At 41.8% G+C, this 21,306-nt stretch overlaps 1 protein-coding gene across 9 annotated transcripts in view; it reads right to left on the reverse strand.

Annotated features, from left to right (window-relative positions):
- Positions 1–21,306, reverse strand: part of RREB1 (ras responsive element binding protein 1) — a 122,470-nt gene that overhangs the window by 51,393 nt on the left and 49,771 nt on the right. For 6 of the 9 annotated variants that reach the window (XM_015617439.3, XM_015617440.3, XM_015617444.3 and 3 more), the window contains 4 exons: positions 14,111–14,230; positions 12,554–12,756; positions 8,084–8,173; positions 6,584–6,747 (listed from right to left, as the gene is read on the reverse strand). In XM_015617439.3, coding sequence (XP_015472925.1) covers positions 6,584–6,747; positions 8,084–8,173; positions 12,554–12,756; positions 14,111–14,230 — 577 coding nt within the window. Of the gene's footprint in view, positions 1–6,583; positions 6,748–8,083; positions 8,174–12,553; positions 12,757–14,110; positions 14,231–16,686; positions 18,522–21,306 lie in introns of those variants that run through there. The other 3 variants (XM_019005578.2, XM_019005579.2, XM_033512086.1) reach the window with 3 other exon arrangements.

The raw sequence follows: 21,306 nt of genomic DNA on the forward strand, positions 1-21,306 counted from the left end.
TCCTTTCCTTTCCTTTCCTTTCCTTTCCTTTCCTTTCCTTTCCTTTCCTTTCCTTTCCTTTCCTTTCCTTTCCTTTCCTTTCCTTTCCTCCTAATTTAATTTTCTGCAAAACATGGGGGTCCCAGCAGAACACAAAACACATATTCTGGATATTATCTGCTGCCAAGAGGCCAAAAAGCTTCCCTCCACCTGTTTCCCCCTCCTTATTTACAAAACATGCTAGTAAAAAATGTAACAAACTTTTTTAACTGCAGAGAAAAGCAAAACAGCTATCACATCTCACCTGCATCCCACAACTACAGTCATCAGTTACTAGAAGCAGAAGTTAGTCCTTTGTGTTCATTATCCCTGCTGAAGAATTAGGGCACTTGCATTTGCTGAAGCTTATCTTTCACTAGCATGCTGACAGTGGTTAAATCATCCCCTCACATATAAGAGATGGATTTAAAAGCCTGTAGTACAGTCTGGTTCTTAATATTTAAGAGCACTGCTTACCAATTACTATGTTGAAATAAAAGCTCCTTAGGAGATGACCAAAGAGACATTTCTATTGTGCAAGACAATGAGGGACAGCCTTTTCACATGTGTGAAGTGTCAATCATTTTCTGTGTGGCGAGCTCCTTGGCTATTTGTTTTTAGCTTCAAGATCTTGTACCTTCAGTTTTTGAAAGCTACACCAAATTTCCACTTGCAAACCACCAGAAAGCAAACCAAGGCAGTTCCTCCCCTCTTCTGGGAAATAAAAAAGGTCTTCATCACATTTATGCAGTTATGCTCTGCCTCCAAAACTCCCATCTTAAGCAAATGCCAGCCTGCACGTGCTGGACTACAGAGATCCTATTTGTACTTAGAGGCTGGGCATTGTTACTGCGCTGCACCCCACAAAGCACACACAACGTACTGGAAGCAGGCCAATGCCATAAATAACATGGGAGCAATTCACAGGTGGAATGCAGGGAGAGGATAGATTCAGCCAGATTTTGAAGACACTGCCTATTGGACATTTGCAGAGTCACAGGTGGCCTGTGTGCATGCCTGCCCATGACACACTGACTCTTGCTAAAGGGAGCAGGGAAACCTTTGAAGTGTATGCATCTCAAGCCCTATGCCTTTATCAGGGTCCAACACTCATTCTCTGAGCAGTGCATTAGAGTCTTCCAGACGTGCACGCTCCTCATGTGCCAGCAAAGAGGGCCAGTTAAAACATCAGAATTCACAGATTACTCTCCAGCATGTGCATTTTCTGTCTTTATCAAGAAACTCAGTCAGCAACACACAGGTGCACACATAAAGTGTTGTTTCAGAAAGACTTGAACATCAGAATAGTACCGTACCTTGATTAAAAAGACAGCTGTTTCTCTCTCCACAGCGTATTAAAATCAGAAGTTTGGGAAAACTATCTAGTACTGAAAGTAAGATCGAGAAATGAAAGTGCCTTCTTAATTAAAAGAAAAAATACCTTCTTTGATAGGACCCTTTGTAAGAATGCTTCAGAGCATAGCTTCTGTGATCCAGATCTTCCAATCTGAGTTTCAAAGATTTCTGCATGTGGTTGTTGCATGTGGTGTTTCACATGTGCCAAAAAAAAAAATTAAAAAAAAAAAAAATCCCCAAACTTTGAGACCTGCTCCTGAGATGGTACATAAACAGCACACAAGTACCTAAGCAAGATGTAAATAAAAAGCCATTCTAAATAATTTTGTCATGTATGGGGCAAGGAATGGAAGAAGAGAAAGAAGGTAGACACTTGGTACATTTAGTTCCAAATGAAACTCTTTAGTTAGTTTGCATTACCAGACTTACATGAACAGTCTGGAGAAAACCAGCCATGGACAATGCTCCTTCGTTTACCAAGCTGGGGAAGCTGTGGCTGAAACACGTATATTATCCTTTTACTCTTTTCATACTTGCCACAGAGCCTTTAATAGCTTCCCACTGGAAACTGGCAGGAAGGTCATTTCTCGCCTCCCTTTTGGCATTTATATTCCATTAACATTTTGCATGAAGAGCATGTCTTTGGCAGGGAGGAAAATGTGACTTTAAAGTGATAGGCTCAGACTATCCTTAGTCACAGAAATGGAAAAGGAACTGCTGGCAAAGTATCCTACCCCCAGAGGAATTACTTTTGGAGCAAGTGGAGGCATCGCCCTTTCCACTGAAGGCTGATGCATGTTCTATTTGAATGCAACACAGTAAGTCAAGTAAAATTTTTTCTCTACCTCAAGGTCCCTTCCTAATGCTCACAAACCACAGCAGCAGCCTAACTCCTCTGTCTGCATTTTGGGGAGAGGCAGTGGCAGAGATGGAGTAAGAGACTTGGAACCTCCTATTTGGTGTCACAGCCCATGACAAAAGGGCTTCTTGGAGTTGGGATTATTCACAGATAAGCTCCCTAAGGAGTTACTATGACAGTACAGATGGAAAACCTTGGGAAAGTCTTTAGCAGTTGCAATCTTTTGAGTGGAGACAGTATACTGGAAATCCCCAGCTCTTAGCTACAGAAACTCTTTACACACCCCCTTCCCCTCCATATATTTATGCTCCTGATGGAGATATGAGTATTCAACTTTAATTCACTGTGACTGAGAGAAAGCTACAGGGTCTGTCTCTCTAGCAAAGGGTGAGGTGTATCCTAAATTGCTGATTTTCTTACGTACTGATCATTACAAGTGACAGTTACAGGAATGTTAAATCTCAAAACTACTGTGATCTAACTCCTTCCTCTAGATTCTTAAAAAGCCCCATGAAAACAAAGGGCCTAAATTCCTAATCAGCTCCTGATTCTAGAAGGCTTGCTATTTCCAAGAAGACTTGCTCTTTCCAATACTGGTTATAAAGAAAACTCTGAAAAAATCAGTATCATCTCCTGGTCTTCTCCAGAGCAATTCCTGATGCTGATACCAGGCTCTAACAGATCTCTGAGCTGTTTTATCAGATTGCACCAACCCTCCACAAACGGTAGGAGCAGCAGACAGTCTGAGAGCACATCAGAAAGAATGAGAAAATCAGTTTTTTGCTCTGGACATGGAGCACTCTCCAGAGACCTTTGCTCTCTCCAAATGTGACTGTCCCCACAGAAGGCTCAGATCACTCCTGAATAGCCTGGCAGCCTCTAAGAGAGTTTTCTGAGATACCCTGGGCTCAAGGTTCCCTGTTGAAAATCTTGGCCAAGAGTCACACTGGTCAGAAAAGGAGGCAGGTTTTAACCTCTTTTTCTGACTAGTATTGCACAAGAGAGCCTTCCCCTCCACCCCAGTCTGCTGTGCCCATTCAACTTAACTTGTTGACGAGGAGCCAAGGAGCACAACAAAAAGAAATTGGGCTTCATGTGAGAGGCTATGACTCATTTACAAATGAAGTGTTGCATGTATTGTGGGAGTCAGGAAGGCCAGCATTGATTTCACAAGTGAAGAGGACATGCAACACCCCAGCATAGCTATACTAACTCAAGGAAGAGATGTGCAGGAAACAGTGTTCTCACTCACTCCACAAAAAGTTTGGCTGCTGCACAGTTTTACTGTAATGTAAAAGACCATCAAGTAAGAGCTCTGGAGTTTTTTTCTCCCTTGGTGAAGTGAAGGTAGCGAAAAAATACTTTTGATGGAGATGGTTGGCACTTGAGAGTATAACAACATCGGTAATAATTTTCTAACCAAAAAAAGCAATCAAAACTTGTATCCTTCCCTCCTCTGCTCAGCTGAATGTCTAATGATGTGACTGCTTTGAGGCTGAAAGATATATCAGAAATTTCATTCTGTGATGGAACAGCAGTAAGCACTACCATGGCACAGTATTTCCCTAGACAAAACCATTTCATTGAACTTTTTTCCCTAAAAGGTCTTTTAAAAGTGTGGATTTAAGAATAGGATAGACATGTAAATAAGAGCCAGAAAATGGCAGAGGGGAAAAAAGAGAAGAGAGGGTGGCCATGGCATAAGCTCACACATTTTTTCCCCAATTCAGATACCAGAAGACCACCTTCTCCCTCGCTCCTCTCCTGTAAACTAAGCATATTTGGTGTTAAATCCTGGGAAGCTCCTGCAGGACCTTCACAAGTTACATTGGTTCTTTAACAGCACATCACAGGTTTCTTCTGAACCAGTAACTCCTCCCTCTGACCCCATGTTGTGCAATAGTCCAGGGATACTACCATGCATGCTACCAGGGGAACATAAGAATTTATTTTTTTGCTGGTTTGGACATACATCTGTCACTACTTAGATACTGTAGCACAAAAATAGAGAGCAATAAAAGAGGAGAAAGATGGACTTGCATTATCTAGCTGGTACAAAAGAACAAACACAGCACCACCACAGATGTGGCCTGCAGGAGTTACACATGAGGCAGGACCTGGAAAACAGGTCCTTGCTCCGGAATCCTGAGGCAGGAGCAGTTTTGAGAGAGATGCATTCAGCCACGGTACTGACAGTCCATTGGACATGGTGCTCCAGCTAAATTTGAGATGCCTGAAAATGAAATTTACTTCAGACCATCTTAGACCAGAAATACCTGTTTCAGAAGGAGGTACTGGTGGGCAAAATGAACATCTTCCTTGTGAGTATGCCATAGCACCAGATAAAAAATTTGATTTCACTTTGCATTTATCCTCATCTGCCTACTTGCACATTCATGCTTTCCCTCTGCAACAAGATCCAGCATTACAGTCAGTTTTAGCAACAAGAAAAGGTTATTCACTGAGAAAGACCAGAAGGCACAATCTGACAACCACAACTCTCCTTTAGCAGAACCAGCACATTTCAGTGTGCTCAGAATTTTGCTTGTCATGGGTCTGGGGTCACTCACTGCAGAGATACCAAGCTCAGGAAGAGCCTTCTGCTGCTGCAGAAGGAAGGAGCTTGACAGAACCAACAGGGACCTATAAGACAAGGAAACTTCTAATATCAAGATTTCCCTTGCATGAACTTAGGTCCTTCTTAGCGCTGTCAGTAAATACAGAACTCCATCCCGGTAATTTCAGGCATCATCTTATTAAGAGAAAAAATTAATACCAAACTATCTTCTCATCAGAAAGTTCTCATCTCTACTTCTTTTGGGCAAGTCTCTGAGTCTGGCAATTCTGGCTATAAATTTGCTACAGTAAGAGCTGATATACAGGGAAACCTGCATAAGCAAAGATGACTACATCAGTGTCTCATAGGTCTGGAGTCAAGTTTCAGGGGAAGCCTCCCTTTCCTGTTTCTAAGGGAGCGTAAGAGATGACCAGTGAGCAAAAACCCAAATAAACCACACGAACAGTCCTTCAGAAAGCCGCCCAGACACAAGTGACTGACCATCCCAGACTTCCACCACTGGAAGTCACCCTTGGATACTGACAGTGGCATCAGCTGCAACTCAGCAGCGGCCCTGCCTTCCACACGTCACACAGAGTAATGACCCGACCTGGCAAACGTGGCTCACAACACCTCTGGTCAGATGAGTCAGATGTGTGATTTATTCAGTGCCCAAGGCCAGTATCTCTTTGTGGTTTTCCCTTCTCATTTTTATCTATCTTTCCACATCTCCCCAATTCCAATCAATTGTAAATTAAATAAATATGAAATTACAAAACTGCATTCCCTCTCTTTTCACCCAAGCGTTTAATGCGAGCAAAATGATACAGAAAAGGTAACGCTGCTGGCAGGTACTGCTCCCGTTGTGCAGGATTATGTTATCTTTCCTACTGTCATCAAAATCACCCCTTCATTCCACCTCTAGCACACTGCTTGGAAAATTATTGGTAACAATCAAGGGAAACAAGACGTCTTCCTTTCCACAAAGAACCAGTTGGTAACTACCGCTTCTGTCACGGTTAAAACCTTATGCTTGTAAGCAATATTCTTTTCCTCCACCCATCTTACAGTTTCTTTGTAGGTTGTAAACTCTTTGATATGGGGACTAAAGCTATGTGGGAACCCATGAAGTCTTAATCAGTTCTGAGATGTTCCACCCATGCAAATAAATGAATAGTTAATCAAGGGATGAGAGAGAAGAAGGAAAATCCATGTGCTTTAACATTTTGTTTCCTCAGTTGACTACTGTACATATTGTTACATCCCTACAAGGGAAACTGCATTTGAAAATTTGAGCTGCAGAGAATTTGCCAGACCTATAGTGCAGTAAGTCGTCTGTAGTGCAAACAAATATTGATGTATGTATTTAAAAACAATACTGAAGAGGCATCTTCGTGATGGCACTTGAATACCTAAGTACATAACACCAACAAAACCCCAGATGAATCCATGATTCTGAAGCTACGAAATTAGAAGCTTAGCTATATATTTTTATCCCCTGAGAAAAATCCATTTGTCATACTACTACTACTGAAAAAAAAAAAAAAAAGAAAGCTATAACAACTCTTGGTAATACTTAAAGAAAGCTAGAAGATCTTTCTCAATTCTGATTTCCTCCCACTACTTAAGCATCCTAGTAGCTGTAGTGTGTGTTATGCCACATTTGTAGGTCACAGATACTCCACATTTCCTGCCCAAGTGTCATTAGTCAGCTTGCTAGTCCCACCAAGGAAACAAAACAGCCCCCTATGCTGTGATCCTTTCCAAACTCCTGGGGCACGATCAGCACTCACCTGTGCATGTTTCCATTGGTGGTGAAGGACTGTCCACATACTGAACATTTATAAGGCCTTTCACCTGAGTGCACCAGCATGTGGCGATCAAGGGAGCTCGCTGAGCTCAGAGACTTTCCACAGATGCTGCAGGAATGGTCTGTCCCTCCAGTGTCAGTGTTATGCTGGAGAAAGCAATGATTTTTTTTTCATTGAATGCCCCTTCTGAAGTGCCAGTAAAATATCAGCAAGAACTATGAACATCTTAAATTAAGCAACTCTAAAGAGCCTCTTGGCACAATACCTTATATGAAGGTGTGCCCTGTAGATACCTCTCCACCCCAGCCCTCCTCCCTCAACTCCAGCCCCCCTCCTCCCCCCTCATCTTTAACCCCTTAATGTACCAGCAGCACAAGAAACTATTCATACAGCCTGCAATGCAGCATTTCTGCTGGGTCTGCAGCAAAACAGGATACAGAGGGACTCAGCAACAACCCATCAGACAAATGGTACCCTGGGATACTTTAAACTATGCAGTGGTTTGGGGTTGTATGAGTGGTAAGGAAAGAGGGTGGAATTATGAATTTCACAGCAGAAGATGGACACTTAAAAACAAATACTCTTTAAAGATATTTATTTTAAACTTACTGCATAGTAAGACAATAAAACTAAACTGCTTCTGAGTGTACACACAGACTTCTATTTCCTCAAGAATGCATTACAAGGTCAAGTTATGGCCATTAGCTACTGTGCTAGATGTACTACCACTCTTTCTTACTTGCATTCAGAGACTTGAAGATTTCTTCATATACAAAAAGCCCCCCCAAAAAACTCCAGGAGAGTAAGAAAAAAATAATTAAGTAACAATTACAGTACAGGAGGAAAAACTGAAATAGTGAAGCCAGTCATCAACTACACCATAGCATCCAAAGCAGAACCTTCTGCTAGAGAAAAGGGCAAACCTCCTTATTAAGTATGCATATATTTCAGGAGGAGCAAGAACAGGCCTGTAGCTGACAAAAAAGTGCATTATTCAGTGAAGAAGAAAAAAAAAAAAAAGCCTCCCAAAACTGCTATATCCTGTGAAAGATATGTAGAGGCTCTTCTACACTGAGATGATTTAAAAAATTATGTCTTCCTGCTTCTTAATTTGCATGACCAGTAAAAAGATCTATACTCAAACAGGATAATGAAACAGGACTTAGGCCTCACGATGGAAGTGGTTTTCCGGATCTTTAGGATACCTTAAGCTATGCAGAACAGGACACACATCCTTGTTTGAGCCACTGGGTGGGGGGTGGAGTGCCAGGCAAGGAAGGGAGGAAAATTACCCACCTCAGGGTTAGGATTGTGGGGTGTGCTTTTCAAAGAAAATTCAAGGGAAGGCAAAAATAAAAGCAAAACAATGGAAGCATTTCATTGGTTTACACATGGAATTGTTTTTCACCACTGCAAAATGCAACTTGGCAGATGAAACACTCTTAATAGAAGTAAGAAATCAAGAGCTGGTTGTGGGCATACCTGACGAATGTGCATAGTTAGCTGGTGCTGTGTAGTGCAAATCTTTTCACACAGAGGACAGGTATAGGAAGACTTCTCTTCTTTTGTTTCCTGTGGACAAAAGGGAACAAAACAATCAGAAGGAATATCAATGTAAAAGGACTAGAAAGCTGTCAGTAATGAGGGTGGAAAAACATAATCTATCCCAAGTACTAAAGGCCACTGCTAACAGAATAACTTGCATTTATACATTTATCATCTGATAGATCCCTCAAGCAAGTTTCAGAAACTTCTGAATTTGTAAACAGGCCTTTTCAACTACCATAGAAGTACAGCAGCTGTTTTAACAGCACACAGACACTCAGCAGTAGCAGTTTAGGACAGGAAGTGAAGGCAATTGCAAGGAGCTCAAACTGCCAGGAGGAATTTAGCTGAGCAGAAAGTAATTCCTGGAATACCGTCAGAATATATGGGAAAACATCATTATTCTTCCGAAAGATTTTTAATAGCACAAGTTGTCAGAACTTCAGATTTTCCACCCCATCTTGACAGCAAGGCACTATCTTGGTGCCCTTTTGTAGGGGCTGTATGTTCTGCTCCATGGCTGACTCAGAAGGAAGAGTGGCATTTACTGAATCACCAGCACCATTTCCTTTAGCATCCTGTGTTTCTGCTGGAAGCACCCCATCCAGGCACACCAGCCAGGCCCCACCCTTCTGAAGCTTGCAATATCTGATGAGATCATAGCAAGAAAGAGGTGACAATGCAGGAATGTACGTGACTCTTAAAGAACACATTATGAACCCCATCATTCTCCGCCCAGGTGAGAATCAGGAGAAACCATGGTCAAACCACAAGCACAAACAATGCAGTCGACCAAGAGAGCTCAACCTGATTTAAGTATGCCCTTGAGACACTGAGCAAAGCCACCCCTGTTCCAGCCACGGATGAAATGGCACTCTTGCAGGAACCAAAGCTGTTTGCCTCAATTTGTCCACAAGGATGGCTACTGGATGATGTAAAGGGCATTTTCACAGCCTCACCAGAAAGCCAGGCATGGCTTATGCACCAATGCCTATATATTAAAATGAAGATGATTTGGCACTCAAAATTAAACTCAGTTTTCCATTAGAATGATGCACACCTCCAGTGACAAGACAGTACAAAAAACATCTCTGAATGACCAATGGGAAAGCATATTTTTTATGCCAAGTGTTATTTCCTACTGAAGTTCTTTGCTGGCTGTCTTAAGTATCATTAGTAAAAGCCTGAAAACAAGCAAAAAGCAGAATCCATTCTCAGCAGCTCTTTAGCTGCAAGTAAATGGGTATGAGTGTGTCTATGCATTTCCTCTCTCTGTATAATTCTCTTCCCCCAGTGATATTCCAAACTCATCAACTCAGAAGCAACCATTTCCAGGCTGTCAGACACCAGCATTCACAAAGAACATTGAGAATGATTAACCCAAGTCTCTGTGACAAAGTCTCTGGCACATTAGGATGGCAAGATGCTGACACAGTGTTAGAAAACTTATTTTTTTATGTCTCAATAAAGACATATCCCCTCCTGCATTATTTGGGGAACCGTTCTAGAGAGTCCCTGTATTACATTTGGTTTTCAAAAACAGGGCCATAATAATTTTGCAAAAGCTTCTGTGACCTGTGGACATGGATGAAGAGCCATTTTACCATTTTGCCTGAAGAAAATGAGTCTTGAGACTTTGTTTCTAAAATGAAAGGATTAGGTTCTCCCACTTCTCCCCACTCTTTTGCTTGTACATGTTTTTCCAACTATATTTTAGCCTCTACATCCCAAAGGTAATCACTGTAGACCACACATACAGGCCAAGATCTAATGTACTAGCACTTGCAAAACATTAGAAAGAAAGCAAGAAAGGCTGCCATTATGAAGTCTGAACACTCAAAGAAAATTAAAATGCATTATCTCAGTGCCCTTCCCCCATTTTTTATATACAAACATGTAATTCACAAACATTCATTCCATCCTACTTATACAACTTTAATTTTACTATACGCAACCTGACCGTGGAGTAATGTTCAGCTCCAATTATACTGCACCCTGTTAAAACCTGGCTCAAGACAGAGAACAAACACACTGTGCTGTGAGGAAAATCCCTGCATACATGCTGACAGTTTAGATGATGTTTAATCCCTAGGCTATTTCTGCAAAATTATCAACCCACTACTGGCTTTTTGCCCCCCTTCTCTTTAAACGAGTGCTGCAGTTCTACATGATGCAGTTGATGGTTCCAAAGCCTGCTTTCCAGACTGCCTTCTCTGCAAATCAGCAAATTAACAGAAGATAGAGTAATTACTGGTTCACCTTGAAGCAAAGATCAGAAACACACTATAGCTCAGCCACAGCAGATTAGTATTGAATCTAGGGTTTATTATTAACTAAAACCCAAACTTTCTCCAGTGGTCAGACAGGCTACATGCTGCATACCGTAACACAGCTCAAGCAAATCTGTTGACTAACCCAATCCAGACCAAAAAACATTAGCATCCCCACTGTAAGAGTACCCCCATTCACCAATTTAAAACACAGCACTCAGCTACCCCACAGAGCCAAGATGGTGAAAACACAGTTCTTGAACTGAAAGATAAAATTAGCAGCTCATTTGTCAGCTACTCTCCCTTTAGTAAGTCAACCTGGCACAACTGCTCTGCATTCAACTGATGGCAAATGCTTTTGGAGTTGTGCTTTAAGCCTGTCTTTCTCCAGCCCAAAAAACCACCTCTGTCACACTTTTTATTTTCTTCAAGAGCAAAGCAAATGAGAAGTTAAAATACATACAGGCTTATGTGAAAACATGCTTATTAGACTATGGGTAGACAGCAGCCAAGATAAAGTCAGTGTTATAAAGAGAACCATAGACTTTGGGACAAAGGTTCAGGGCAAAATGTTTCGCTGCCAACTCATGGGAAACAGCAGTCAGGCCCAGAAAATCAGCTGTTATTATCCTTGAAATTATAATAAGGGGCATATTCTGACCAGAATCTGAGATCCCTGCACTGCTACACACTAAAACAATTCATTGCTGAAAGTGGAAATTTGGTGTATTAGAGTCTGCTAACAAGACTGATACCCACTTAGTATTTCACATCCCACTTCTATTTTCTCAGTAATGTAGCCATTTGCCCCTATGGCCTTAACAATCTTTCAGCTTAAAGACAAATAGACTATTTACTACGTTTTCAATGTATTTGTTTATTTTTATGCTGTAAGAATCCCTCTTAATCCTGTCACATTTACTCTAGAGCTTCCTTTGATTCGATGCCCACTGAAATACCAGGTGGAATAAAGGTCACCAACACTAATAAACTTCCCTGAAGCCAGACCACATGCTGTACCGGTGGACAGCTGTGTAACAGCACTGCCCTGAGACTGGTCTGGACTCCAGTGCCTCACTTTGCATGATGAAATCAAGGAACCAGGGCAGCCCCTAAGTGAGAACATTGTAAATAAACCTTAGAGCCAGGTGTTAGACAAGAGAATCCCACAAACACAGCTGTCTGTATACTGCCCATTCCTCATTTAAGGATGTCCATTTACAGCTAATAGCTTTTAACTCCTTTCATGCTAAAAAATCCAAGACAAGTCACAAGTCTGGCAACTGGGCAGCTACTCAGCAAGCTATTAATAAACTACTATAGGAACATCACATGAGACATGCCTCTCAACCTTTCTGGTCCCTGTTACATCTCGATTCATTTACAAAATCTCTGTGCTTCACCTCAAGCTCTAAGTCAAATGACCACAAGGATTTGGGGGTTTTCTTGATATTCTGCAGCACCTTCTTTGGAGCTTGGCCCAGCAGGAGAAAAACACAGATATAAATAACCACAGCTTAACTGATATGACTCTCTCTTTTCACTTGTTTAAATCAATATTGCTATCAGCTGATGCCATCAATTGGTAAATGGAAAAACCCTGATAAAAACTACATATATTTACTTTGCAAAATTAATACAAAGCATTCTGCAATATTTCTTTTATTAATAAGGAAATTAAGGGCACCTTACACTACACATATGAACGGAGTATCCTGATGAATGTTTTGTTCCAGAACCATTTTTAACCATAAATCACTTGAATCTTCTGTGGAGCAGCTACGCTTCTCCTGAGATTATGTGAATGCAAGAGCCTGGAGAAGGGATGCAGCAAGACAAAATGGCAATTCTTTGGTGACTTTGTTGCTGCTAGGGGCATCTGCTAGACCAGCTCACATTGCATGGCACCGGAGCTTGTGCTCGAATGTTTTACATGTCAATCCAAGCAAGCAGACCCAGTTTTCTAAGTTATGGTCTGCAGAGATACCAGAAAATATAGAGGAACAATGGCAGAGGCAAGAAACAACTGGTATAGGGAAAAAAGGCAAAACAATCAAAGAAACAGAAATAACATCTTATCACTTCCTAGGCAGCTGCTTGTCTCCCCTTTGCCCTCCCTACATTTAAGTTTACGTACCTGGTTCCTCCTGCCAATCCGATTTGGTGCAGGAGACTTTGAGGGGGATTTGACATTTTGAGAATTCCCACCATTTTCAGCAATCTTCCCCACATTCATCACTGCTGACATCATGGCGTCAATGGAGGACAAGTCTGCTCCGTCCAAACTGTTGGGTGAACTTGGTGATACCTTATAGCTGTTTAAGCTTTCCAGCTGCTTCTCTGGAATTAAAAACAAAAACACACATAGGAGTTCCTAGGCCATCTTAAAAAAACCCAAACAACACACAGTATTTTCAGCTGCCTGTAATTCACACCACACTCTGCTGGATCATCATGGACCACAGGCAACAGACCATAACTGGAGTTCTTGTAACAGAACAAGCTTCTCACATTGGAATGCATAGGACAAAGTGTACATTTTTCTCATGCGACATTCCCATATTCTTCATTTTCAACCTTAATCCAATATGGAGTTTATAGAATGATTTATTTTATGCTCTCTTGCTATGAAATGGTATTTGTGGTACCTTGTGATCACCATGAACTAGTAGAGCAGTACTGATGAATGCACACTCTGGCAAGCACAATCATTCAAGCAGGCACATGTTTTAAACAGGACTGCACAATTAAGGCCTTAGTAACACCGTGTAGGGTACTGGGTTATCTTTTAAGCATGGTTTAAGCCAGCCCTGTACACGGAATAAGCTGAAGGAGCAAAAATCCAACGAAAACAAAACCCTGTATCCCCCCTATTGCCTCTTTACTGACACAGATGGCACATACGTGATTTTGGTATACCAAGCCATACTAATCCATGGAGAACACGTGTAACATACATGACTAAGTTCACAGCTAAAGCTGTTGAGGTTCAAACTTCTCCATCACATGCTGTAAGTAGCAGGGATGCTCTTATCTAAGATATCTAAGATAAATTTAAAATACACCTAAAATCTCATCTTTGGTTTCTTAACATATGGACATGTCAACACACAGGAAAGGCCTTCTATTTTCCTCTTTACAAGTTTGAAAAGGAAGATACTTTCAAATTAAACACTCCTTTCCCCTCTCAGTAAGTTTTCCTAACAAACAGGAAAACCCTGCAAGACTACTGCTCTGTCATCTCTGGTGGAAAGCACAGAATCTTAATGTGTGTTGTGAGTTGTCACTGCAACAGAGGAGTATGTGAGGGTGAACAAGGAGGAACACGTTTATCTGTGAGCATTTGATCTCTCCATAATACTGTCTTTGGAACATAAGTTTGAGGATTATAAACAGGTGGTTTTTTGAGGCTAAGTTATGTGGTGCCAAGTTACTGCGAGCCAAGAACATCTTCGTTTGGAAGCCTGCAGTGGTAGTTGAGAATTTATATGCCCATGCTTCTGTTCAACCTGTTTTATACTTTTCAGATAGATAAAAGTTAGGGATGGGAAAAAAAAATGTATGCACCAGTGCTTTGGCTCAATGTGTCTTATAATCTTCACACAATAAGGTGTATGGATGGGTGAGAAATGCTTCTAGATTCTTAAATGAATGCCTTAATTTATAGAATCACAGAGCTAGCTGAACCAATTACCTTCATCTTTCTCCCCTGATTGACTGTGGCTCTCTTCTGGGTTGCTGGTCTCCTCACTTAGTGTAGTATGTACAGTTGCGTCCGGCTCTTCAGCCTCTTCTTCAGCAGCACCCTCTAGCACTACATTGAGAAAGAAGGAAAAAAGAGAAAGGGAGTAAGCTTTTCTGGAAGCCGTTTTAGGAAAGTAAGACTACAGCCCTTTATTTTGAGGGCTCCCCTGACTAACAGATAGGTCTGATGACAGAAGCACATCAGCAGTGCCAGTGCAGCCAAGTGCCCACTCTCATGAGTGCCCAGGCACTGGGCTGGGAGATGCTGCTGCTTCTGCCGCTGGCAAAACTGGGCAAATAAAGAAACCCCTACCAGCTTGGTCTGCAGTACTAAGCCAGCAAAAAACTGGAGGAAGAGAGAGCAAACTAGCCTATCACTGACAGTAGTGACTTTTGATTAAGAAGTTGGAAGAATATTCTGAACCTAGAGAATTTAGGTTTCAATTTAGATTCAATTTCATACATGCACTGCTCCCCTCTTCTCTTCTTGGAAGATTGACATTTATTCCAATACATGAATTTGTGGTGGCCACCTTCCTCCTTCTAGCAGTGGTGAAATTACTACAGAGGTTTCTGGGACCATCTGGCACATTCCTCACATCCACTGCCCAAGGTTCCCACATGAGTTGAAGACGTAAGTAACCATTGTATGTTCCAACAGAATTCCTCCACACCCCTTTCTGCAACCACAAACTTATCATGCTATCATTGGGGTTTAAGGAAGGGTGCCTGTTCTCTCTGGAGAATGACAGGGCACTTAAACATCATTTTTAGAAGTGATGTGGAACAATCAACACATGAGAAAAAGGAGTTCTCTGCCCACAGCACTCATGGCTATAGCCTCTGGAAAAGGTTATTTGTAATATGGAAAACTACTGATATGTTTTTAACGGAGAAATACACCTTTATAACCTTACAGGCAAAATGTTTATTTCATTATGAAAACAAACACTGTGGATATTTCGTCATCTCAGATTTACAAATCAGTAAGCGCAATATAGGTTATCCTTTTATCAAGAGAACAGACAATTGCCTTCAAACCACAGTTAACAGGAATTTTTCCTTTTAAAATAAATTACATCTCAATAACATGCAAATCAGTCATCACAACACACCTTCAAACACTGTTTGAATAGCATTTGAAAACAATAAACGACTATGTTATCCCAACTGCCAACAATTTGGAGCACCCAAGAATAGGCAGGCAAAAAGAAAGGGCCCACCTAGCATCAAGTGGTTCCTCATTTCACACCATGCCAGACAAAGCAGAAGATTCAACCTTCCTACATTTAGCTGGCAACCTTCTAAGGAACAGCACACAGATGATCTGGCACAGCAAGCCACTGCAGTCTAGAGACAAAAACTGGGACCTGACTAAGCCCAGGTAGTGTAGGGCTGAGGAAGACATCAACCAACCTCTTAACAAACACTGCTTTCCATCTGCACCTTCAAAACAAGAAAAACATACTAACCTGAACAACTCAGAATAACTTTTCTCTAATTATTTTTGGTTTTTTCTGTTAAGAAAATACTAGTGATCCCTAAGACACAGGGACTTCTTGCTCCAAGGTGAGGCCAAGCACCCATCCTTCCATGTTTTCTCCAGTAATTATGGGAGCCAGTTATTTATTTGGCTTTATTTTGTCTAAACTGTTGTAACTGCTGTAACTTTACTGTTATTTGTGTTTGTTTTTGTTTATTATTTTGTTTGTTTTTAAAAATGGTCCATCTCATTCAAGAACAACTTAATTATTTCTTTCCCCCCTGCCCCTTCTTATTTTAATCATTTAGTTGGTAGTTGACTTACTTTTGAATAAAATAAGCAACATAATTATTTTCAAGACCGGCCAAAATCTAAAACTGCTTGCTCTATCTGCTTAGCAGTATCAAAAATAAGGACCAGTTTAAACTATTTTAAGGTATTTCTGTTAAAAAAAGTAAGTGCTTTAGTCCCTCAAAAAAACCTCTAAACAAACAAAATACACAATTCCTTCCAAAATACACATATTCATTCCTCTTTCAGTCGATACCCAGCACATTAATGTCACCACTTATACATCCTGGAAGAAAATCTATTATGTAATTGTGAAGACTCCCGTGTTTGGGAGGGTAACTTTAAGACACCTTAGAAGCTTCCCAGAGAACTAAAGTCAGAATTCCTAGTGTTGCTTTTAGCAACACTGAAAATGGGAAATGCACAGAGAGTTTGCAGAACAGTCAGGCATATATCCAGGCATATATATTAAAAAACTCTACTGTTTCAGAAAAACCTGTCAACTTGCTCCCTGTTTTGTTGTTTTGGTTTTCTTCAGGAGGAAAACTACATATTATACTGTTACATCTTTTCATAGTTTCTATGAGCCAATGGTTTTTCTTTTCTGAATCCAAATATCTTCCTCCAAAAGCAAGCAAATATATGTAGTCAGAGATCTTGTCCTTAAAACCATTTTCTGCACATTAAAAATTTCCAGTTTTGAAAGCAGTTTAGAGATCATAACTAAACTGCTGCTGCATGCTTTTATTTACCTGTGTATTTTCCACTCTCTTGCATGAAACAAAAATGCACCACTGAAACAAAGACAACTGCATGAGCAGCACACACCAATTTCAGAAGCATAACTTTCTATTTGCAATAGGATATAGGAACAATAAGAATGCTGGGCCAAATCACTCCTTCCTGTGGGAAAACCCATGGCAGAGCGCCTTTAGGCAGGAACATACTGAGAGATTTCTCTTGCAGTTGTTTTTTTTTTTTTTTTTTTTTTTTTTTTTTCCTTTGGGCTGTTGTTTTTGGTTTTTTTTTTCCTCTTTAAAAAAAATGCATCACTGAGAGTGGGAAAGTGTTGGGATTTTCTTCCACAGCACCTATGAAACTCAGGGATTCAGACAGGCAGCAACCAGCACAGATGTCATACTGCCTTCAAGACTGTAAACCCACCCAGCTCACACCAAATGCCCTGGCCTGAAGGTTGTGCTGATAGAGCCTCCTTCCTCCCTCTCCCCAAAAGAAAACAAAGACCTCCAGGAAAAAGGATAAACAGGAAATAAGCTGAGAAACAGTGCAGCCTCAGGTTGCATTTAACATCGGACCAAAGCCTCTAGGAAACAGGGAAGTGGTCACAAGCATTCAAGTCATCTTCTACTTTGAAGAAACCCCCCAGTGTCACATTCATCCTGTGTGAAAAGGAGGAAAAGCAGAAAGCAAGTGACTAAACAAGAGCACTGACAAATGGTAGGGGGACAGGACCAAACGAGACAGTGCAGCCCTCTCTGCATGGCCACACCAAGAGACCTGTCTTTTCTGCAGGAACATGTTCCTTCCACTTGATGAGGTTACTGGCAACATGAAACTCAGGCAACTTCCATCCCACAGAGAGCCCTGAGGGGCCTATAGCTCCTGCTTCTGACAGAGGTCCACCCCGATGCCCCACATGACCAGGTAATGGGAGAGACACTGCAAAACCAAAGCTTACAGAAAAAAAAAAAACAACAAAAAATCAAACACAAACAAACAAACAAACAACAACAAAAAAAAAAACAAACCAAAAAACCTTGTTCCTTCCCATTCAGTCTGTACAGGAAGACACTTGCTAGACCTATTTCCTCCTTTGGGATAAAGTGTGACTCCACTGTATGTTAAAGCTGAGCCCATCAACAGTTACTCCCCCCACTTTGCTTATGTGTATTTATTTGGAGTTTTTTGTTTGTTTGTTTTAAGACCACTCTAAACAGCTACAGCTGTTTCTCCTTCTGGTGAAGAGCATCACGGATGAAGCAAAAAGGAGAACACAGGCCACAGCAGAAGGAAGAAGAAAGAAGAAAAAATGATGAGTCTTCACAGTCACAGTCACTTGACTTGCAACTGAGAGGCAGCTACAAAAGCACAGAGCAGCACGTCCTGGCCCCTGGGAGCTGGTACAAGTCTCTGTTCCAGATTGCTCCACTGTCTTTGCACATGAGCTCTCCCTTTGGAATAGATAGGAAGAAATGCACAATACAGGCAAGAAGGGGGAAAACCTGGTGCACACAGCACAAAGCTGCCTATTGTTCTGCCTTCCGAAAAATACCCACATTAATGTTAAAAGTAGAAACCATGCACTAATTGGGCCACAGAAAGATTAACACTCTTGGCCAAATAGTTTTATTGGTTTCATTAAACATACTGTAGTATTTTGTATAGAACACAGTGGGGGAGAAGAAACAGGGAAAAGAAAGGACAGGTTTAGGAATGTGCACCCCCACCCACCACGCATTTCAAACCACTTTTTCCCATAAGGTCCAAACAGGAATCCTGAGCTTTCTTCATCATTTCCATCTTAGCAACACTATTAGCTTAGTCAAGGCTTTCCCACTGTTTTTTTTTTTTCTAAGTGGCATGAAAAAACCCCAAGGATCATTTAAATGAAGGCCAGACCTGCTAGTATACAAATTTAGACAAGAACAGAACTTCAAAGAGAGATATCGCATTTGAATAACCAAAGTTTACTGTTTACCCTTGAGATTTTAATACCTAAGAATCGCTACACTGCACTCCAAACTGCTTCTGATGCACTGGTCTCCTACTAAGCTTCTACACAGAGGAGTGGATTTCACTCCCAGAGCACGAGGCAATGCTCCCAAGCACAAATGGTCACTCCCACCCCAAAAGAGATGCATGCTATCACCCGCGCACTACCTTTTGAACATAACTTTCCATCAAAGCTGGCAGGAAGGAAAAAGGGTGAAAAAGCATCGTGTGGGAAGAAAAAAGGGTTAACACTATTCAAAGCACTGCCTCAAGGCAAAGGAAAACCAAATGAACAAAGTTTTCCCAACTGACCTTTTTTAATACCAACTCTGCCCTTGCTACTGAAGTACTGGTGCTGACTCTGCACCCCAGCAGCAGAAAATTACACTGGGAGTGTCACCTCATTGTCACCACTGCTGGAGCACCAGTACAGAGCAGAGCAGCCCATGGGGAAAGGAAGACATGCAAAGAAAGAGAGTGGCATGGGAGTAGCTGGTGGCTGCTCTTTCACGTAACAGAATGCTACCCCAAAGCTTTGGAACTTGCACCTGTAAGTAACATTTTCCTCTACAAAAAAAAACAAAACCAAACACAAAAACAACAACCAAAGGGAGTAAAATCTACTGAAGGGTACTCTCTGAGCACCGAAGAAGACAGACTCTTTCTATAAATTCTCTGAGCTATTAGTGAAACAATCATTTTACCTGTTTTAGTGCAGGTATAATACTTTGCCTCTTGAAATAACCCTGTGAGTCTACAACATCCATATGTCTAACTTGTATATACACAGATATACTCAGAGATGGAATGAACAAGTGAACCATATGCTCATGGACATGCCTTAAAACTGAGTTATGGACAATCCTCTGGTGGGAGGGGAAGAAGCACTAAACAAGAACAAGATGATCCCTGTATTTCCAGACTATTTTGCATGCTGTTGCTATAACACCTAACAGGCTAAATTTTAAATATTCAAACATATTTGCTCCTCCTGTTTTATTTCCTTGCAAGCATGATGGGATACATGTGCACATTTAGTTTTTATGTAGCTTTGGAAAATCCCTTTTTAGTGACTTATGGACTAGTAATGCTCCTTAGGACTTTGGCTCAGATGACCAGAAGCTTCTCTTCATAAAGCATATCAGAATTTGAATTTAGCTAATGCCTTTAGTGAACAACTCTGAATTACCGTGATACTCTGGCATTACATTGGTGCAATACACTTAAAACATGGAAGTTGTACTAATATAACAATGAGACACCACATGGGCAAAGCAGGGGTTTCCTGGATGAAATTCACCTTTATGCAATGCACATAGCTACTGGGCAACCTTAATACAAAATGAATTCATGCCCATCCTCTTGGATCTGTGCTCCATTTGCTAACTTGAAGAGGGAAGCCATGTTTGCACCTTTCCCAAGAGCTGTGTGCTGTGGGAACAGCCCTCATGCAGGAGCCTGTGGTGGTGCTAGGCTAAAACTCAGACAAAAGCCGCTCTGGCACCAAGAGCAAAAGTGAAACCTGACGGCCCCCTGACTCTCAACAGGAAAGCCCAGGACACTTGGTAATCACCTCTTAGAGTTTGATTTGAGCCTGAACTGAGTTCTGACCAACAGTACCCTTTTTGGGGACAGCAGTACCACACAGAACACACAGCACTGCAAGAATTGAAATAACCTATGGCTGCCTTTAAGATCAGCAGCTGATGATGAATTTTGAGACTTCTAATGCCTTAGCACTCTTTTCCCTGACCAAAGATGTATCTGTGAGCTGCTCCTCATCTCTCCTGTTTCTATCAGCTTGTTGGCGAGTATCTGGCCCTCCAGGAAACCTTTGTCTCAAAACTGCAGTTATCTTCAAGAGCTTGCTCAAGCAAAAAGGAATTTGAGATTTGAAGACAGCTTAACAAACTTGGGACCATGAACACCACATTTAGGCAACAAAATAAAATCATGGCAATAGCTAAGTAAAACAAGTGGCTCAAAGCAGACATCCGTTCATTCCTTCCCATGTTGACAACTGCAAACACCCCTCCATCCTCATCCTTGCCTGCCTGCACAGCTGTGAGGAGGCCAGTGGGAAGGGAATCTGGCTTCCCCCAGTCACTGGGAATCACGGCAACACAGGGGGAACACGGAACAAGACAGGCCTTGGGCTTTACCCAGCACATCCCCTCCCCTGCGCCCTCCCCACTGGCTGAGGAAGGACACAAAAGCAATACTGTCTGTCCTTATAAGCTCTGCTTTGCATGTGTTCAGGGAGTGGGGACAGCTGTGCGGATGGCTCACAGAGTTCCAGGAAGTCGATGTGTTTCTTGGCTTTAACTCCAGTTTATTTGCCTTAGATGAAGTGGCAACCTGACAAAGTCCCTTCATGTCTCCTCTGGGCTGGCACTGGCTGCAGTGGGGCAGCACTCCTTGGGACATGGCGCAGGGTCTCTCCCCACACTATCAGTCTTCCCTAGTCCAGTTGCTGCATCTCTCACTCGGGCCAGGGCTGGCTTACATCCCAGAGGGCAAGGGGACAGCCCTGGAACATGCTGTGGGAGAGGGTGGGAGTCCAGAGCAGAGCCAGAGACTGAAGGGAGTGGGCCCTGAAGGAGGGGTGGAAGTATCTTGCAAAGACAGGACAGGTCAGG

The sequence above is a fragment of the Parus major genome, chromosome 2 (genome assembly GCF_001522545.3).
Source record: "Parus major isolate Abel chromosome 2, Parus_major1.1, whole genome shotgun sequence".
NCBI lineage: Eukaryota > Metazoa > Chordata > Aves > Passeriformes > Paridae > Parus > Parus major.